Source organism: Oncorhynchus keta, chromosome 21, assembly GCF_023373465.1.
Source record: "Oncorhynchus keta strain PuntledgeMale-10-30-2019 chromosome 21, Oket_V2, whole genome shotgun sequence".
NCBI lineage: Eukaryota > Metazoa > Chordata > Actinopteri > Salmoniformes > Salmonidae > Oncorhynchus > Oncorhynchus keta.
In genome coordinates this window covers 37,777,276-37,795,998 of record NC_068441.1, presented here as the reverse complement: position 1 = coordinate 37,795,998, position 18,723 = coordinate 37,777,276, and the positions used below count along the sequence as shown (strand labels likewise).

The following is an 18,723-nucleotide window of genomic DNA, read 5'->3' as shown; positions in this document are numbered from 1 at the left end:
TCAAACATTTAAATTGAACAACAATTCCATGTGAATCCGATAACTCTGATGTGTAGACATTCCACTGTAGAGTTTGTCATCTTATCATTGATGAGAATGTCTCAGATGACAACCGAACTGACATCATATTCATTAAGTACCACCGCATATGTTCCATTGGTCGGATTACCAGAATACAGTTAATTTCCCCCCACCTTCTGATGTTCCCAGAATCTCTATGTTAACCAAGGGTTTTGCAAATGTAACCTCAGTAGGGTAGAGAGAGGAAAAAAGGGGGAAGAGGTATTTATGACTGTCATAAACCTACCCTCCCCAGGCCAACGTCATGACATTGGTGAACAGCTGGACAGTAACAATTTTGTTCCCCACTCTTTCTGTTCTGCAAAAGGTGACTTCTGCCACACCTGCATCAGCTATTGGGGTGATGAAACCTGCAGCAACGATTGGGGGGGCAGCAGCAGCACAGCCACCCAAGACAGCTACACCACCCCTCACAGGCATCGGTGAGCCTGACACCTCCCTCGCAGTCTAACACTGCATTAATACATTACTGTCTTTAGACTCTCTCAAACCCAAACAGAGAATGACATACTACCCAAACAGACATGACATTCTACCAAAACAGAGAATGACATGCTACCCAAACAGAGAATGACATGCTACCCAAACAGAGAATGACATGCTACCCAAACAGAGAATGACATGCTACCCAAACAGAGAATGACATGCTACCCAAACAGAGAATGACATGCTACCCAAACAGAGAATTACATGCTACTCAAACAGAGAATGACATGCTACCCAAACAGACATGACATACTACCTAAACAGAGAATGACATACTACCTAAACAGAGAATGACATGCTACCCAAACAGAGAATGACATGCTACCCAAACAGAGAATTACATGCTACTCAAACAGAGAATGACATGCTACCCAAACAGACATGACATACTACCTAAACAGAGAATGACATGCTACCCAAACAGACATGACATGCTACCCAAACAGAGAATATCATGCTACCCAAACAGACATGACGTGCTACCCAAACAGAGAATATCATGCTACCCAAACAGAGAATGACGTGCTACCCAAACAGAAATGACGTGCTACCAAAACAGAGAATTACGTGCTACCCAAACAGAAATGACGTGCTACCCAAACAGAGACTGACGTGCTACCCAAACAGAGACTGACGTGCTACCCAAACAGAGACTGACGTGCTACCCAAACAGAGACTGGCGTGCTACCCAAACAGAGACTGGCGTGCTACCCAAACAGAGACTGGCGTGCTACCCAAACAGAGACTGGCGTGCTACCCAAACAGAGACTGGTGTGCTACCCAAACAGAGACTGACGTGCTACCCAAACAGAGACTGGCGTGCTACCCAAACAGAGACTGGCGTGCTACCCAAACAGAGACTGGCGTGCTACCCAAACAGAGATTGGCGTGCTACCCAAACAGAGACTGGCGTGCTACCCAAACAGAGAATGACGTGCTACCCAAACAGAGAATGAGTGCTACTCAAACAGAGAATGACATGCTACCCAAACAGTGCATACCCTAAACAGAGAATGACAGCTACCCAAACAGAGAATGACATGCTACCCAAACGAAATGACATACTACCAAAACAGAGAATGACACTACCCAAACAGAAATGACGTGCTACCCAAACAGAGACTGGCGTGCTACCCAAACAGAGACTGGCGTGCTACCCAAACAGAGACTGGCGTGCTACCCAAACAGAGACTGGCGTGCTACCCAAACAGAGACTGACGTGCTACCCAAACAGAGACTGGCGTGCTACCCAAACAGAGACTGGCGTGCTACCCAAACAGAGACTGGCGTGCTACCCAAACAGAGACTGGCGTGCTACCCAAACAGAGACTGGCGTGCTACCCAAACAGAGACTGGCGTGCTACCCAAACAGAGACTGGCGTGCTACCCAAACAGAGACTGGCGTGCTACCCAAACAGAGACTGGCGTGCTACCCAAACAGAGAATGACGTGCTACCCAAACAGAGAATGACATACTACCCAAACAGACATGACATACTACTCAAACAGAAAAGTATATACTACCTAAACAGAGAACAACATGCTACCCAAACAGACATGACATACTCCTCAAACAGAAAAGTATATACTACCCAAACAGTGCCATCTGGTGCGGTTGTTGTTCCTCTGCAGGCTCTAAAGCAACCCCCCCTGGAGGGATAGGTAGCCGGCCTGGTGGGATCGGCATTGCAGTGGCAGGTCAGCCCCCAGCAGAGGGCGTCAACGTTCTCACCAATATCCTGGGAGGGGCGGGAGGCGCAGCTGAACAGGCGGGGAAACTGGGAGATGGTAAAGCCCTGAGAACCTGAACACTGGGAATGGCACCCTATTTCCATATAGGGCACTACCTATGGATCCTGATCAAAAGAAGTGCACCATATAGAGAGTAGGGTGCCATTTGGGACGCATTCAGAGTCTGATGTGGAAGGAATTACTGTTTAACAATTACTTTTCTTCTGTATGGGGTGTGTGTGTGACAGTCGTTGATGTTCTTTCTTAGTGATAGAACATAATACAAAATGGACCCTTTATTTTATATACACCCCTTCTACACAATATTCTGTGAAAAGTACTAATATATTAACGTTCTATACTGTACTAAATATGATATTCTGTGAAAAGGACTCATGTCCTAACTTTCTATACTGTACTAAATATTTTTTCCCTCTCACCCCATCTATTCTCTATCTCTTTTACACAGCTATTTCTGGCCTCGGGAAGAAGTTCACTTCATTTTGGTGAATGGAAGAAAGGAGGGTAAATGCAATGGATTTCTTTGTGATTTTTCATAGATGTATGGTTGAAGTAGTTGACACTTTTTTTGTGTGTTGTGGAAGTCCCAGGTGTGAGGAGAAGCTTGTGTTTGTCTTGCAGGGTATGAGGAGTTACGATGGAGGGGGATTGGAGGCTTGGTACTAGAAAAATCTATGAAACTGTTTTCGGCATTTTATACATTTCACTATCACAATGAAGCGGAGAAGGAGGAGGAGGGTACCTGAGTGCATCAGTGAGTATCTCATGAAATGAATACATGTCTTTACACATTGGACACATTGGGGGCGGTGTGTCTTGTCGTTGGAGAAAAATGTTAACCATATTTGTGATAATCTGCACTTTACTCTTCATATTTTCATGATGTATATGAGTGTAGATTAAATATTTAAATAGCGTTCATCTTTTTCGAAGTTAAATGCTCACCCCTCAAAGTATTAATACTGTAATGACCTGACTAGATTATAAATGAACAATTGTCCAGACAGAGGCTTGAGTTTACGAATTGACGGTTTATTAAACCAACTTTACACAGGCTACTGTTTGGGCCGTAGCACACGCCAATTAGATGACAGATAACCCACAAGCCAATCGTGACCTTCTCTTGTGAAGCCCAGACGTAAGAGAGAGAGAACAAAGGCTGAACCTGGTCTTAACTTCCAATGCTCCACCCCCTGCCCAACCCCCTCCACGCCACTCCGCCAACCACCAGGATGCCCGGCATCAGAACATTCCAGGCATTCCCGTGATTGGCAGATAGCAGGTTGATTGACATGTCGGACCCCGCGAACACCGGGTACTGGTCAGTACAACACAACCACCTCCTAGCCTAACACATAACACACAGCTGTCTGTGCGGGTCGCTACACAGCCCCCCACCACAAAGTCCCTCGTCCCCGAGGGAACAAACAAAGTCTCTGAAGCGACCCGGAGGTCTCCTTTGCCTGCGTGGCCGTGATGGTCGCAGAGTGCCCCTCTGGGAACCAGGGGATGAAGGCAGGGATATGGGTGACAAGGAAGCGGGAACGGGTAATACAGTCCGTGGCTCTGGTGAACCACGCGGTGACACAGGGGGGGAGACAGGGGGAGTGGGCTGTCTGGAGCCTTGTCTGCGGCACCTGAGGGTGGGTGCCTGGAGAATGTCATTGCCAGAGAGGGGAATTGTGGGGGTTCCTGGGGTTTGGGGAGAAGAGGCCCCTCTGTATGGGGCTAACCTGTCCCGGTGCAGTGCCACCTTTCTCCCCCTGGGAGGAAGCTGCACCCGGTACACAACCTCCCCTACCCTCTCCAGGACACTGCAGGGTCCCACCCAGTGACTGTCCAACTTGGGGCATCTGCCTTTTTTCCTTAGGGGCTGTAGACCCAGACCAGCTCCCCAGCCACAAAGTGCCTTCCCCGGGTGTGCACGTCATAGTTCCTTTCTGCCTCACACCTGCATTCACCAGCTGCTCTCTGGCGAAGGTGTGGGCTGTCTCCAGGCGGTCCTGGAGTCTCCGGGCATACTCCGGCCCCGGAGGAACATGAGGGCTATCCAGGGGCCGACCAAACGCCATCTCCGCAGGGGTGCGGATCTCTCTCCCCAGCATGAGGAGGGCAGGTGTGCAGGAAGTGGAGTCTTGGACAGCGGAGCGGCATGCCATGAGGACCATAGGCAGGTGCTTGTCCCAGTCACGCTGGTGTTTGGAAGAGACGATGGCCAGCTGCTGTCCAAGCATTTTGTTGAAGCGCTCCACAAGGCCATCACATTGAGGATGGAGAGGAGTAGTGCGGGTCTTGTGCATACCCAGCCTCTCACACATGGTGGCGAACACACGGGACTCAAAGTTTCTGCCTTGGTCGCTGTGGATGGACTCTGCAGCTCCAAACCTGCTGAACATCCCCACTGTCAGGGCGTCGACGATGGTCTCTGCCTCCTGGTCAGGCAGAGCATAGGCCTCGGGCCATTTTGTGAAATAGTCCATGGCCGTGAGCACCCAGCGGTTTCCACTGTCTGTGGTGGGGAACGGCCCAACTACATCCACTCCCACCCTCTCCATGGGAGCCCCCACTGGGAACTGTTGGAGCTGAGCATGAGAGCGGCCTGGGGGGCCCTTTCTCGCTGTGCAGTTGTCACAGCGGCGACAAAAGTCCTCCACATCCCTCTTGTGCTGCCCCCAGTAGAAGCCCTGACGGAGACGGCGCAGTGTTTTTGTGACCCCAAAGTGTCCAGTCCCCCCCATGAGTACTCTGGAGCACAGCCTCCCGCAATGCTTTTGGGACCACCACCTGCCACCTCTCCTCTCCCGTAGCTGACTCCTTCCATGCCCGCTGTAGCACGCCATCAGCCAGCCGCAGTCTCTCAAACTTCGACCACAACCCTTTGGTCGCGAGTGAGAGCGCTGTCACCTCTTCCCATGGTGGCCTCACCTGCGCCTCTACCCACTGTAGCACTGGCTGTAGGTCTGTGTCCCGTCCCTGCTGCTGCCGCCATTCAGCCACGTCGACAGTCTGCAGCTCACAGCAGACAGGCCCGCTCGCCCGACACACTGTGGCACAGACACCCTCCTCTGCCCGCAGCTCTCTCTCCCGTCCCTCTCTCCGTTCGGCAGCCGTCTGCAGTACAGGGCCGACGGGACATGGCGTCGGCGTTGGAGTGGCGTGCCCCTGCCCTGTGCACCACCGTGAAGTCATACGGCTGAAGCTCCTCCAACCAGCGTGCCACCTGCCCCTCAGGCTCTCTGAAAGACATGAGCCACTGGAGAGCAGAGTGGTCAGTCCTTACAGTAAAGGGCAGACCACCCAGGTAGTACTTGAAGTGTTTGACGGAAGCCACAACAGCCAAGAGCTCCCGCCGGGTGACACAGTAGCGGCGCTCATGTTTGTCAAATGTTTTGCTGAAGTATGCCACCACTCTCTCCCCCTCTGGCCCCACCTGGGCCAGCACCCCACCCATGCCCACATTGCTTGCATCTGTGTCCGGGGGCCTCGATCAGTGCACGTTTGAGGGTGTTGAACGCCTCCTCACACTCCACTGTCCAAGTGAAAGCCTTGTCCTTCGGCAGCAGGCGGTTCAGTGGAGCAGCAACGCTTGAGAAGCCCCGTACAAACCTCCTGTAGTACGAGGCCAGGCCCAGGAAGCTCTTCAGCTGACGCTGGTCGGTGGGGGTGGGCCAGTCTCTGACAGCCCCTACCTTGTCCTCCATGGTGCTGATCCCCTCCTTCCCCACTCGGTGGCCCAAGAAGGACACCTCTCTCCTCATGAAGTGGCACTTCTCGGGGTGGAGCTTCAGACCTGCGGCAGCCACCCTCTCCAGCACACGCCGTAGCGCCCCAGGGCTGACTGGAAGGAGCTGCCATGGGCCAGGATGTCATCGAGGTATACCAGACACTGCTGTCGGGGGATGCCATCCAGCACCCTGTCCATCAAACGTTCAAAAGTAGCTGGAGCGTTGCACAGGCCAAAGCACAGGACCTTGAACTGCCAGTGTCCTCTGTTAGTGGAGAACGCAGTTTTGGCTCTGGCCTCTGGGGAGAGGGGCACCTGCCAGTAGCCACTGCGGAGGTCTAGTGAGGAGAACCAGGAGGACCCCCTAACCAGGTCCAGCGACTCATCGATACGTGGTATGGGGTATGAGTCCTTCCTGGTTACCTCATTCAGCCGCCTGTAGTCCGCACAGAACCTCAGCTTGCCCCCCTTCTTCGGGAACCATGACGACTGGCACCGCCCAGGGGCTGTCTGAGGGCTCAATGAAGTCTGCCCACTGCATCTCCAACACAGCCTGGTCTGCCGCCTCCTGGCGTGCCAGCGGGATACGGCGGGGACGCATCTTGATGGGTCGAGCATCACCTGTGTCGATCTCATGCTGCACCAGATGAGTCTGACCCACCTCTTCCTCACTCAACGCAAAGCTGTCTCTGAATTCAAACAGCAACTGCCACAACCGTTCCTGCTGCTCGGGATCAAGACCAACACAGTTCCTCCCCATATCTCCCTCACTGCAGACAGTGTCCTCTCCTCTCCCATCTGGGGTAGCTGGGCTGGGGGTGCGGCCCGGGCTCACAGAGGGCTGTGTCATGGAGGTAGCTGGGGAATGTAACACACCGCTGTAGGTGACAGGGGACTGGGGAAAAGTCACACACAGCTGTGGGGGAGGGGCGCCGCCATGAGTCTCTGCTGCTTTAACTGTTGGAGTAAAGGGTTTGTTGGGTTGAGTGAATGTGACATTAGGGGGGCCATGGTGACTTCCGTCCCTCCCTGGAAGCTCAGTGTGCCCCTATTTAGGTCTAACTGGCAGCCTGTGCTCCTAAGAAAGTCCAACCCCAGGATACAAGGGTCCTGCACAGCCGCCACCCACACAGGATGACGCACAGTCCTGCCCCCTACTGTCAGAGTCATTATTCCCTTCCCTTTCATGGGTGCCAGCTCCCCTGTGACTGTGCGGGGCTGCACAGTTGTAGGCTCACACTGAGTCCAACCTGGCACAATATCTGGCCTCACCAGGGTTACTGTGGACCCAGTGTCCACCAGGGCGGAGCAGGGCACCCCTCCACAGTGACAGGGACATGACAAAAGTCCCCAACACAGGTCCGGCCCACCACAACAACAGGCTCCATCCGCTTGCCCTCGTCTGCTTCTAGGGGAAGTGGAGCCTTGCTTCCCCGTCTGTGCCGGTGGGCTCCTCCTGAAGATGATGGTGGTTGGGATAGAAAGCCAGGGGTCCGCACTACCCGGTCTATGCGGACCCCGAGCCGTTTCCCTGAGCTCTGGGGGACATGGGGCAATCTCGGCGCAGATGGCCTGGCTGGCCACAACCCCAGCAGACCCTGGGACCAGGGTGTGTGTTTCGTTCCGCCTGTAGCGACACAGCACGAATGAGTTTTGTCATTTCGGCCACCCAAGCAGGCTTTTCCGGCTCCGGGCTGCTCTGCCCCCAGCTCGCACAGAGGGTGTGTCTCCCTGCACCCCCACCAAAGCCCCAGCTGAAGCCCCAGCCCACACCAGCTCCCTCTCCAAAGCCATCTCCAAGGCTGTCTGCAATGACTCAGGATGAGCCAGCTGGGTCTGTATGCGCAGCTCCGTAGGAGAGAGCGCCTGTATGAACTGGTCCCGTGCTAGCTCGCTCTGCACGGAGGGGGGCATGTGAGCATATGCCCGCCGAGAGAGGCTCTCAATGTCATTAGCTAGCATCCGTAGAGGCTCTCCAGGCTGCCTGCGTCTATTACTCAGTTCGGAGCGCAGTAGCCCGGGCTGTACACACTGTCCATAGCGCCTCCTCAGTGCACCCACTAAAGCACCATAATCATGCCTGTCCTCGGGGCTAATCAATATCAAACAGGCCAGAGCTTCATCCGTGAGGCATAAAGTCAACTGCAGTGCCCTTTCTTCATCCGACCACCCCCTAAAATGAGCTAACAGTTCAAACTGAGCATGAAAAGCTTCCCAATCCGCCTTACCGGAATACTTCGGGGTCTTAACAGATACGGACGCAGCCGGGAACTGGGCGCCGCCATGTTTGTTTACATCCTGAGCCCCAGATTCCTTGTCACGCCGCGTCGACGTCACCACATCGGTCCGCCCACCAGAATCCGCGCGAAATACAGTCGACGAAGCACTCATGCCCGCTTCAGCCGCCATCGCTCTAACGTCCTCCCTCAAGCGGCCTCTGCGCTCCGACGCCCTGGCGATCTCCTCAGACAGAGCCCCCGACATCCATTCACACGCACCTCCTTGGCCATAATCGTCCCCTACCTCCACCTTCACTTTCGGATTCCCTCGAAGCATTTTCAATCCCCGTTCTCACCTACGGTAGCTAGCCACATAAGTCAGCTAGCTAGCTGGCTAACTTGTATCAACGTTTTTACTTCTGACACCAATGTAATGACCTGACTAGATCATAAATGAACAATTGTCCAGACAGAGGCTTGAGTTTACGAATTGACGGTTTATTAAACCAACTTTACACAGGCTACTGTTTGGGCCGTAGCACACGCCAATTAGATGACAGATAACCCACAAGCCAATCGTGACCTTCTCTTGTGAAGCCCAGACGTAAGAGAGAGAGAACAAAGGCTGAACCTGGTCTTAACTTCCAATGCTCCACCCCCCTGCCCAACCCCCCTCCACGCCACTCCGCCAACCACCAGGATGCCCGGCATCAGAACATTCCAGGCATTCCCGTGATTGGCAGATAGCAGGTTGATTGACATGTCGGACCCCGCGAACACCGGGTACTGGTCAGTACAACACAACCACCTCCTAGCCTAACACATAACACACAGCTGTCTGTGCGGGTCGCTACAATACTATCATCAATAGTTACGTTTAATGCAGTTAAGGATACAGAGGTTGCATCTTCAATGTGCCATTTGGTGCCATTTGGGCAACAGCCTCACACTGCGGTGGATGAATGGATGAAGCGTTGTAGCAGATGGATATTTGCATAGATGAATATAGATCCATGTCTGCATCATGTAGAAGCATGAGTAGCCAATGGAGGGCCTCCCGGGTGGCGCAGTGGTCTAAGGCACTGCATCGCTGTGCCACCAGAGGTGCATGGGGCGACGCACAATTGGCCCAGCGTCGTCCTGGTTAGGGAGGGTTTGGCCGGCAGGTATATCCTTGTATCATCGCGCACAAGCAACTCCTGTTGCGGGCCAGGCACAGTGCACGCTGACCAGTCGCCAGGTGTACAGTGTTTCCTCCGACACATTGGTGCGGCTGACTTCCGGGTTGGATGTGCGTTGGGTCAAAAAGTAGTGCGGCTAGGTTGGGTTGTGTTTCGGAGGACGCATGGCTTTCGATCTTCGCCTCTCCCGAGTCCGTACGGGAGTTGCAGCAATGAGACAAGACTGTAACTACTACCAATTGGATACAATGAAATTGGGGAGAAAAAATAAAATGACCCAATGGATAAGCAGACTACCCATGGCATTACACGCGCACACACACACACACACGCACACACACAAACTGGGGCCCACAGAATGATGACTCATTACACTATTAAAAAAAAAACCTCATTACATTGTAGCATGGGCTAACACAGAAAGCTGATGACTCACTAAGGACTGTAATTGTATATTCTGTCTGATCTGCTGGGGGCATTTTTCTTATTTTCAATTTTTTTCTCTCTTAAATAACACTTTTTCATTGAATTGGTTCTCTGCTGTGTCAAGTCAAGTAAACAGAAATGACTGTGTCCATGTTCTCTCACTGTTGGAGTGGTCAGAGGTTAGAGCCCAGGTTAGAGGTCAGAGGTTAGAGGATAGAGCCCGGAGGTTAGTCCAGGTTAAAGGTCACAGGTTAGTCCAGGTTTGTGCCCAGAGGTTAGTCCAGGTTTGTGCCCAGAGGTTAGTCCAGGTTTGTGCCCAGAGGTTAGTCCAGGCTTGTGCCCAGAGGTTAGTCCAGGCTTGTGCCCAGAGGTTAGTCCAGGCTTGTGCCCAGAGGTTAGTCCAGGATTGTGCCCAGAGGTTAGTCCAGGTTAGAGGTCAGAGCCCAGGATAGGTCCAGTGTACCCTTTCACTCCTCCACACACATGTTCATTTTACTGGGTCAGGCACAGAGCACTATTAATTAGCCAATGGAGGGCCTCCCGGGTGGCGCAGTGGTCTAAGGCACTGCATCGCAGTGCTAGCTGTGCCACCAGAGGCCACCAGAGGTGCATGGGGCGACGCACAATTGGCCCGACGCACAATTGGCCCAGCGTCGTCCTGGTTAGGGAGGGTTTGGCCGGCAGGGATAACCTTGTCTCATCGCGCACTAGCAACTCCTGTGGCGGGCCGGGCGCTGTGCACGATGACCAGTCGCCAGGTGTACAGTGTTTCCTCTGACACATTGGTGCGGCTGGCTTCCGGGTTGGATGTGTGTTGGGTCAAAAAGTAGTGCGGCTAGGTTGGGTTGTGTTTCGGAGGACGCATGGCTTTCGATCTTCGCCTCTCCCGAGTCCGTACGGGAGTTGCAGCAATGAGACAAGACTGTAACTACTACCAATTGGATACCATGAAATTGGGGAGAAAAAATAAAATTAGCCAATGGATAAGCACACTAGCCGTGGGATTACATGCACACTCACACTCACACGCACGGACACACGGGCCCACAGAAGGATGACTCATTACACTATAAAAAATCCCTCATTACATTGTAGAATGGGCTAACACAGAAAGCAGCACAGTTAAATTGTTTTCTAAACACAACAGATTTGAATGCATTTTTATTGGGACTGTCACATGATGCTATTTGGGCCCCGCTTTCTACCTATGAACACTACTGTGTCTGTCATTGTGCTAGTGCAGTTATTATAGGGTCTGCCTAGGTTGGGTTGACTCTTGGTTTGATATCATAGGCCATGACACCGGGTTCCTTACATCTCTAGTGTGTGTGAAGGGGGTGAGGGGATGTGTGTGGTAGGGGTGAGAGATCCAGTGCAGGGATCTAGAGATAAAACCTTCTCAGTGCCTCTCTGACCAACAGGTAATCCTACTCAGCCCTGAGGATTACTGACAATCCCAGCAGGGCTCTGATTGGCTGCCACCGCCCTGGTGGAGGGGCTTGGGATATAGTGACATGTTGGGGGAGTAGTGGAACTGGAAGCACTCACCGTGGCCGTCTTGGGACCGTTGTGAGGTCTTAGATAGGGGATGTGGTCTGTTTTAATGAGATGTCGGCTCGTGGTGGATGTGGCCTATTGCTATACAGTCACAGGAGGTATAGTGTATCTAGTCTGTGACGAGAAGGTTACAGAACTCAGTAAATTAGCTACAGTCATATTGCAGAGATTGTATTTATAGCCCTATTTTAAAATGCAGAGCTTTCAAAGTGTAGATGCTGTACTACATTGATCTCATATCAATATTACTTTTTTTTAAGAAAACATTTATTATAGAGAATTTTCACAGAATTGACTGGGATATGAGTGTGGGATTGGTTCCCATGGTAATTACAGCCTGGCACTAGGGTGTTGGCCACTGGGTAACCCTCCAGGGTGCATAAATCTCTGGCTCAGTGGTTCTTTTCTCTCTCTCAATATCTCTTTCTTTTTTATCAGTCTCTATTTCTATTTCTCGCTCTCTATCCCTGTCTCTTTCTCCTTCTCTCTCTAGGGGATTCTGCTCTGCTGAGCCATGTGTAAGGAATGAGAATGGAATTGTGTGTGTCCTTGTGTCTCTGTGTGTAGGTGTGTGTGCACATGTAGGTAGTTATCCCTCAAGCAGTATAGTACTACAGCTCTCCTCTTCCCCCTGTAGGTGTAATCATGTCCAGAAATCTTTCAGCACTAACTATGAGACAATAATGCACACATTTTACAGTCAAATCAAATCAAATTTTATTTGTCACATACACATGGTTAGCAGATGTTAGTGCGAGTGTAGCGAAATGCTTGTGCTTCTAGTTCTGACAATGCAGTAATAACCAACAAGTAATCTAGCTAACAATTCCAAAACTACTATCTTATAGACACAAGTGTAAGGGGATAAAGAATATGTACATAAAGATATATGAATGAGTGATGGTACAGAGCGGCATGGGCAAGATACAGTAGATAGTATTGAGTGCAGTATATACATATGAGATGAGTATGTAAACAAAGTGGCATAGTTAAAGTGGCTAGTGATACATGTATTACATAAAGATGCAGTAGATGATATAGAGTACGTATACATATGAGATTAATAATGTAGGGTATGTAAACATTATATTAGGTAGCATTGTTTAAAGTGGCTAGTGATATATTTGACATAATTTCCCATCAATTCCCATTATTAAAGTGGCTGGAGTTGAGTCAGTGTGTTGGCAGCAGCCACTCAATGTTAGTGGTGGCTGTTTAACAGTCTGATGGCCTTGAGATAGAAGCTGTTTTTCAGTCTCTCGGTCCCAGCTTTGATGCACCTGTACTGACCTCGCCTTCTGGATGATAGCGGGGTGAACAGGCAGTGGCTCGGGTGGTTGCTGTCCTTGATGATCTTTATGGCCTTCCTGTGACATCGGGTGGTGTAGGTGTCCTGGAGGGCAGGTAGTTTGCCCCCGGTGATGCGTTGTGCAGACCTCTGTCTCTGTGTACTGTATTTTGCCTGTTTGTCATATTATTCAAATGTCTGTGACATTGGATCCTAATGCAACACATACCGTATACATTCTGTGTATATTGATCTCGTAGGGTTTTAAAATTCCGTTAACTTTCCCAAAATCCCCAGGTTTTCCCAAAATTCGGTAAAAATTATCTCTAGGTGAGAGACACTAAACTTTGACTTCATGTTTTCAGATGCACCAGCAGAATGCCAACGAGAGCCTACCTCACAGCTCCCGTAGGAGAGGGAATGAAGATACAATCCTGTCTGTCTCACCTCCCTGTTTGTCTCTCTGCTTACTGAGAGAAATACCACCTGATCCAGGAACAGAACAGGGAGCTGTCACACCGTAGGCTTGGCTTCCGCATCACTCAGCTCAGAAGGACAACAACGGAGGATGCTGCTTCTTCACCTAAATCTCTGTCATCTTGGAGAGCATACTGAGTTTCATCAGAGCTCTCCCATCACTTGCTGTGGTTCTGTGATTCTAAGACAAGGCCAGATGGGAGCCATTGTAGAAGGAAATGTCACATCTGGTCAAAAGTAGTGCACTATATAGGGAATAGGGTGGCATTTGTAATGCAGACTCTAAGGAGTCCACATCTGACCAGAATCATTCACGACTCCACACTTTTGTGGTCAGAGGGCCTTATACCACCATCACCATTATAACACAGTGGAGGAGGGAGATAGATACACAGCTCATAGGTTTTACTAGTACCTAAGAGACCTCTGCCAACTATGACACTAACTACTACACTGGAGAAGGCAAGACAAGACAAACAAACGGCGACAGACAAACAAACAAACAAACAATGCCCTGGTTATGAACCACTTGAATGCTTGGTTTCTATGATCTCTACATTCCAGGGAACAATGACCCTTTCTTTGAATGTGTTTTTATTTCTCCTCCACATGTTGTGATGATATGATGTCTACAGAATGCAACATGTACATGTGGACACTGGAATGCACGCACAATAATAATTAAAAAAGAAACCCATATCTTCTTAACACTTTTTCACCACTACGTCCAGAAGAGGATTCATCAGACATTACTAGACGAGTAGGATAAAGAGAGGAGAAGCTACCAGTGTGCCCACCAATAGAGTGTGAGATCCACACAGGAGAGAGGACCAGATGGAACGCAAGCAAGCGTGACCATGGCTGTCTTTTAGCCATCGCAAAGCCATCACTTGTCAATCCCAGAGCACTTTGGGATTTCTTTTTTTTATATATATAAAGTATTTTCATCTTGTTTAATTTCTTATCATTTTTGCCTGATATTAATTCTGAAAAGAAGCGCCTTATTCGGTACATATTTTTTACTTGTATACCTCATATGTTTTGAAAAGTCCATGTCATACCTTTCTTAATTTTGTTTTGCACAACTGTATACTTTTGTATGTACATAAATCTATCGAGAACACTGATAATGTAAATTATTAATTTGTGTTTTTATTCATTTATATTCATGTGACTTCTGTTTTTATGTTTTTGTTTGGTAAATCTATATTTTATGGTCTATTGTTTTCTTATTTATTATCTTACATTTTTTAATAATCTTCTGGTTGATTTAAAGCAATAGCATGCATAAAATGATATACAGCACATTGGTGTTAATGTTGTTTAAATTCATGGATGGCAATATCTGAAACATGTTGATAAACATCAGCAATATGTCAGAGAGAGTTGCACAACTACACATACACACCTAAATCTCTATGTTTACACTTACTCACACAGAGACATACATGCAAACACACACACATGCAGGAGTGGCTGGAAGCAATCATAATTAATGTTCTATGCAATGATTCATTTTGAAACTGGAACAGACAAAAAACAAAGTTTAATACCATAATGACCAATGTTACTCACTAGAATCCAACAACATTGTGAACTGAAAGACATCAAAAACCGTTATGAACATATTTGTACTTTGCTAATTGTATTTATGGATCTGAATATTTAACTATTGAATGTAGACTTTTATTTTCGTGGCATGTTTTATAGTACCCCATTACTCCCCATATGGGGGGACTTGTTGCCAAAGGGTTGACTGTGTAGACTGTCAGTCATGAATGTCCATCTTAATGCTTGAAGCATGATTTGCTTGGCTTTGTCCGGCTGTTTGTATGCTCTCATTCAGTCCTGGTGTGTGTGTGGCTTGACCAGGCACTGTGCCATGGTGTGTTCAGCTGTCGAGTCTGTGCTGCTTTACAAACCTGTGAGGCGGTTGGTCAGGAATTCTCATTATAAAATGTCATTCAGTGTGCGCATCGGCTGTCAGTATATAACCTGAAGGGTGGAGGATTCATTTCAGGTATCTGATTGGTTGATCAGACTGTACAACAAATAGAATGGTTCCTTATGTCTCTGCATTAGGAATGGCATCATGTAGTAATAGATTATGAGGGAAACAACTTGATGTGCTTTGAAGCCACTAAAAGGTACATACAAAGAACAACATCAAGGTATCATTAGTAGTTGGAGGAACAAATGGGAGAAATCCTAACCTCCACTTAGCCATGCATTGCATTTTAAGTTGAAGTTAGGATTCACCCTTAAATGAACAGTCTAGAACTCAACCAGTGGACCACTGAACCTTCCATATCCAAGGCTAGTCTAGAGGGAATCTAAAGGGTACCACAGTACTGTCAATCAGGTCAGAGAAACACAACATTCTGCTGAGCCCAAGTCAATCATTCATCCAATCAGGGCATGTTATAATTAAAGCACAAGCCTGACTGGTATGTAAAGACAGAAATATAACACCAATAGCATATGTGTTATTGATTTCAAGGAGAGGTAAAACAAATGTGTTATCTCACGGTAATAATATAAATGAGAGTGCAGGATGAATCCAAAGAGGGACCTTGGTATAGATAGCTGCGAGCTCACCATCTTTACGGAGACGTTGTGGTTGATAAGAGAAGCATGAGACCAGACAGCCTTCACTGACTGTAGCTGTCTAAATGGACAGACAGACAGACAGACAGACAGACAGACAGACAGACACACAAACACACATTCTCACTGTAAATACAGATGGATTCTTCTGTACAGCGTTTGAGTTCATAGTACGGTCGTCTTGTGCATTCCCACACCGTACTTGCTGCCAACTTTTGTGCTTTTGTGTATAAAATAATATTTATTGTAATTAAATATCATGATTATGAATATAATGATGAAATAAGCATAGTGTATCTGGCTGGCTCGTATTGACTGTTGGCAACATTGGAATAAACTTGTATTCAGATACATATTCGGTCTGTGTAGAGTTTCTATACATATTGTGTTTGTAAAACAAGGAGAAATACCTACATGGTAAAAGTTTATCCAGGCGTTCTATTGTCATTCTATCGGGAGGTTTCAAAGTTGATGAGAAATTATCCATTTTTTAAAAAGAGATTGAAATAAGAGGAAAAAGCTAATTGAAAATGCAACAAAAAAAATCCAGAAAAAGTCTAACTCAAGTCATTCACTGTTGTAAGTGCAATGGGCGAAACGTCAGTTGTGTATCCATTGTGAAACCTTGTGTTCTATTCAGTGTATTCCTGTAAACAGATAGAGTAAAATTTTGGTGCATCATGTCATGTAATGTGATTAATGAAAATATTGACCCTGCAATTTCTTTCCAATCAGGAAAAATAATAAAGAGAAAATCAAGAATCTCTCGTAGTTATTTATTTGTCATCCACTGTACTGTATTTCCTTGCTCTCTGCCTGCCTGACTGACTGTGTGAGGACAGGCGCCGGGAGAGGAGAAGCAAGTACAGGGAGTGAACATTTAATAAACAAGAAACAAACAAAGGCAGCGTCTGGACAGGGGAAAACACAACGACAATAATGCTGACACGGGGAACAAGCTGAGGAACAGACAGGGGCAATCAACAAAGTGAAGGAGTCCAGGTGAGTCCAATGAGTGCCGATGCGCATAATTATGATGACAGGTGTGCTGTAATGATGGGCAGCCTGGCGCCCTTGAGTGCCAGAGAGGGAGCAGGTGTGACTGCCTGCCAGACTGACTGATTGCCTGACTGACTGACTGACTGACTGACTGATTGCCTGACTGACTGCCTGAATGACTGACTGACTGACTGCCTGAATGACTCCCTGACTGCCTACCTGACTGAAATGGTTGCCAACAACAACCACAGTGTCTTCAAAGAAAGAAACACAAAGCACTGCTAAGCTCTTTAGAGCATTGAATGAACATTGCAGTGGTTAAGAGCTATCCATAGTGCTGAATGATTTTAGGCTGCTGCTGCAGTGTGCTAACATGGCGGGAGGGTTGCGATGGGAGGGTATAGAGTATTACTGGAAACTTTCAAAGTTCCAGTAAACTAACAGAATTTTGGTAACTTTTACGTTATGTGAAGGGGGATTTTGTCAGATGACATCTAGTTGCCTTTTTGGTTACTTCAGATTACCACTGTCACGTTTACTCCCGCTCGACGTCGCCAGTTGTGTCATCATTACTCACACCTGCCACCATAGTCACGCGCACCTGCGCCTCTTGAGACTCACCTGGACTCCATCACCTTTCTGATTACCTCCCCTATATCTGTCACTCCCTTTGGTTCTTTCCTCAGGCGTTATTGGTTATGTTTGTATGTTTCATGTCTGTACGCCACTTGTTTATTTATTCAATTCACTCCCAGGGGCCTGTTGCACTAGAATTGACATCCGGGATAAATGACTAAGCTGAGCTCAATGCCAAAACATGTGCGTCCAGGCTTAATTGGTTGCACAAAGACCAAGCCAGGATGCAGACACGGATTCATTAAGCCAGGTGAAACCAATCCAGGTGCTCACGGCTTCAAATAGACCCCGCCACAGATCACAGATTAACTGATTTACCATGGCAACTAGAGCCGCGTACTTTTCCCCGTCGGAAGCACAAATCCTCATGGAGGCATACGAGGAGGTAAAATATATAATTAAGAAGAAAGGCAACACCGCCACAGTGATAAAGCAAAGAGAAAAAGCGTGGCAAAGTATTGCAGACCGCCTGAATGCGTAAGTAGTGCACAATTACACACTCACCGCTCCGCTGAAACATCACAATTACAATTCAAATATTTAATTCACATCTCCAAAAACGCAGTTGTACTGTAATTATGAAACGGTTAAATTTTTAATTGAAATGCACTGCAGATATGAGTGAAATTGTGTTAAGTCCATCACACTGTATAAAGCTATGATAAATTATTATTAAAGCCTTACATTATTATTTAACGTTACTACGCTCAGTACGGTTTAATCTTAGCCGTTGTACTCTGCTTCTTATGTTGTCCACCGTTTTTTTGTGTTTCTCCTGCTTTCATTAATGTAAAGCTGCTTTGACAGAATGAAACAATTGTGAAAAGTGCTATATAAATAAAATTTAATTGAATAAATAGATGAGCTATAATAATAATCACTTTAATTTATATAGCGCCTTTCAAAGGACCCAAGGTCGGTTGCTCACTGCACTGCAAAATGTATTTCTTACTTAGTATTTTTGTATTGTTTTTGAATATTTTCCAGGACAATAAGCAAAAAATCTGCCAGTGAAACGAACTTTTCTAAAATTAAGTGTTTATGGAAAAAGTAAACTTATTTCAAGAGAATTGTTATTATATTGACAGATTTTTTATTTGCTTGTTTTAAGCACACATTTACTTAAAGTTTATATTTTTGTCTAAACTATACTTATTTTGCTAGGTCATTTAGCAAATCAAGAAAATACATCTTTATTTAAGTTTTTTTAAAAATATTTTTACTGAAAACAAGACAAAAATCAAGTAATTTTTGCAGTGTGACTCCATTAAATGTGTGTGTGTGTGTGTG

At 47.6% G+C, this 18,723-nt stretch overlaps 1 protein-coding gene across 7 annotated transcripts in view; it reads left to right on the top strand.

The window, feature by feature from the left end:
* Positions 1 to 16,562, top strand: part of LOC118400525 (protein bassoon-like) — a 202,265-nt gene extending 185,703 nt beyond the window's left edge. For 6 of the 7 annotated variants that reach the window (XM_035797465.2, XM_035797463.2, XM_035797467.2 and 3 more), the window contains 5 exons: positions 389 to 503; positions 2,200 to 2,355; positions 2,768 to 2,823; positions 2,941 to 3,073; positions 13,080 to 16,562. In XM_035797465.2, the coding sequence (XP_035653358.2) occupies positions 389 to 503; positions 2,200 to 2,355; positions 2,768 to 2,808 (312 nt within the window). In that variant the 3' untranslated portion in view covers positions 2,809 to 2,823; positions 2,941 to 3,073; positions 13,080 to 16,562. The remainder of the gene's footprint in view (positions 1 to 388; positions 504 to 2,199; positions 2,356 to 2,767; positions 2,824 to 2,940; positions 3,074 to 13,079) is intronic. The other variant, XM_035797464.2, reaches the window with a different exon arrangement.
* The last annotated feature ends 2,161 nt before the right edge of the window (positions 16,563 to 18,723 follow it).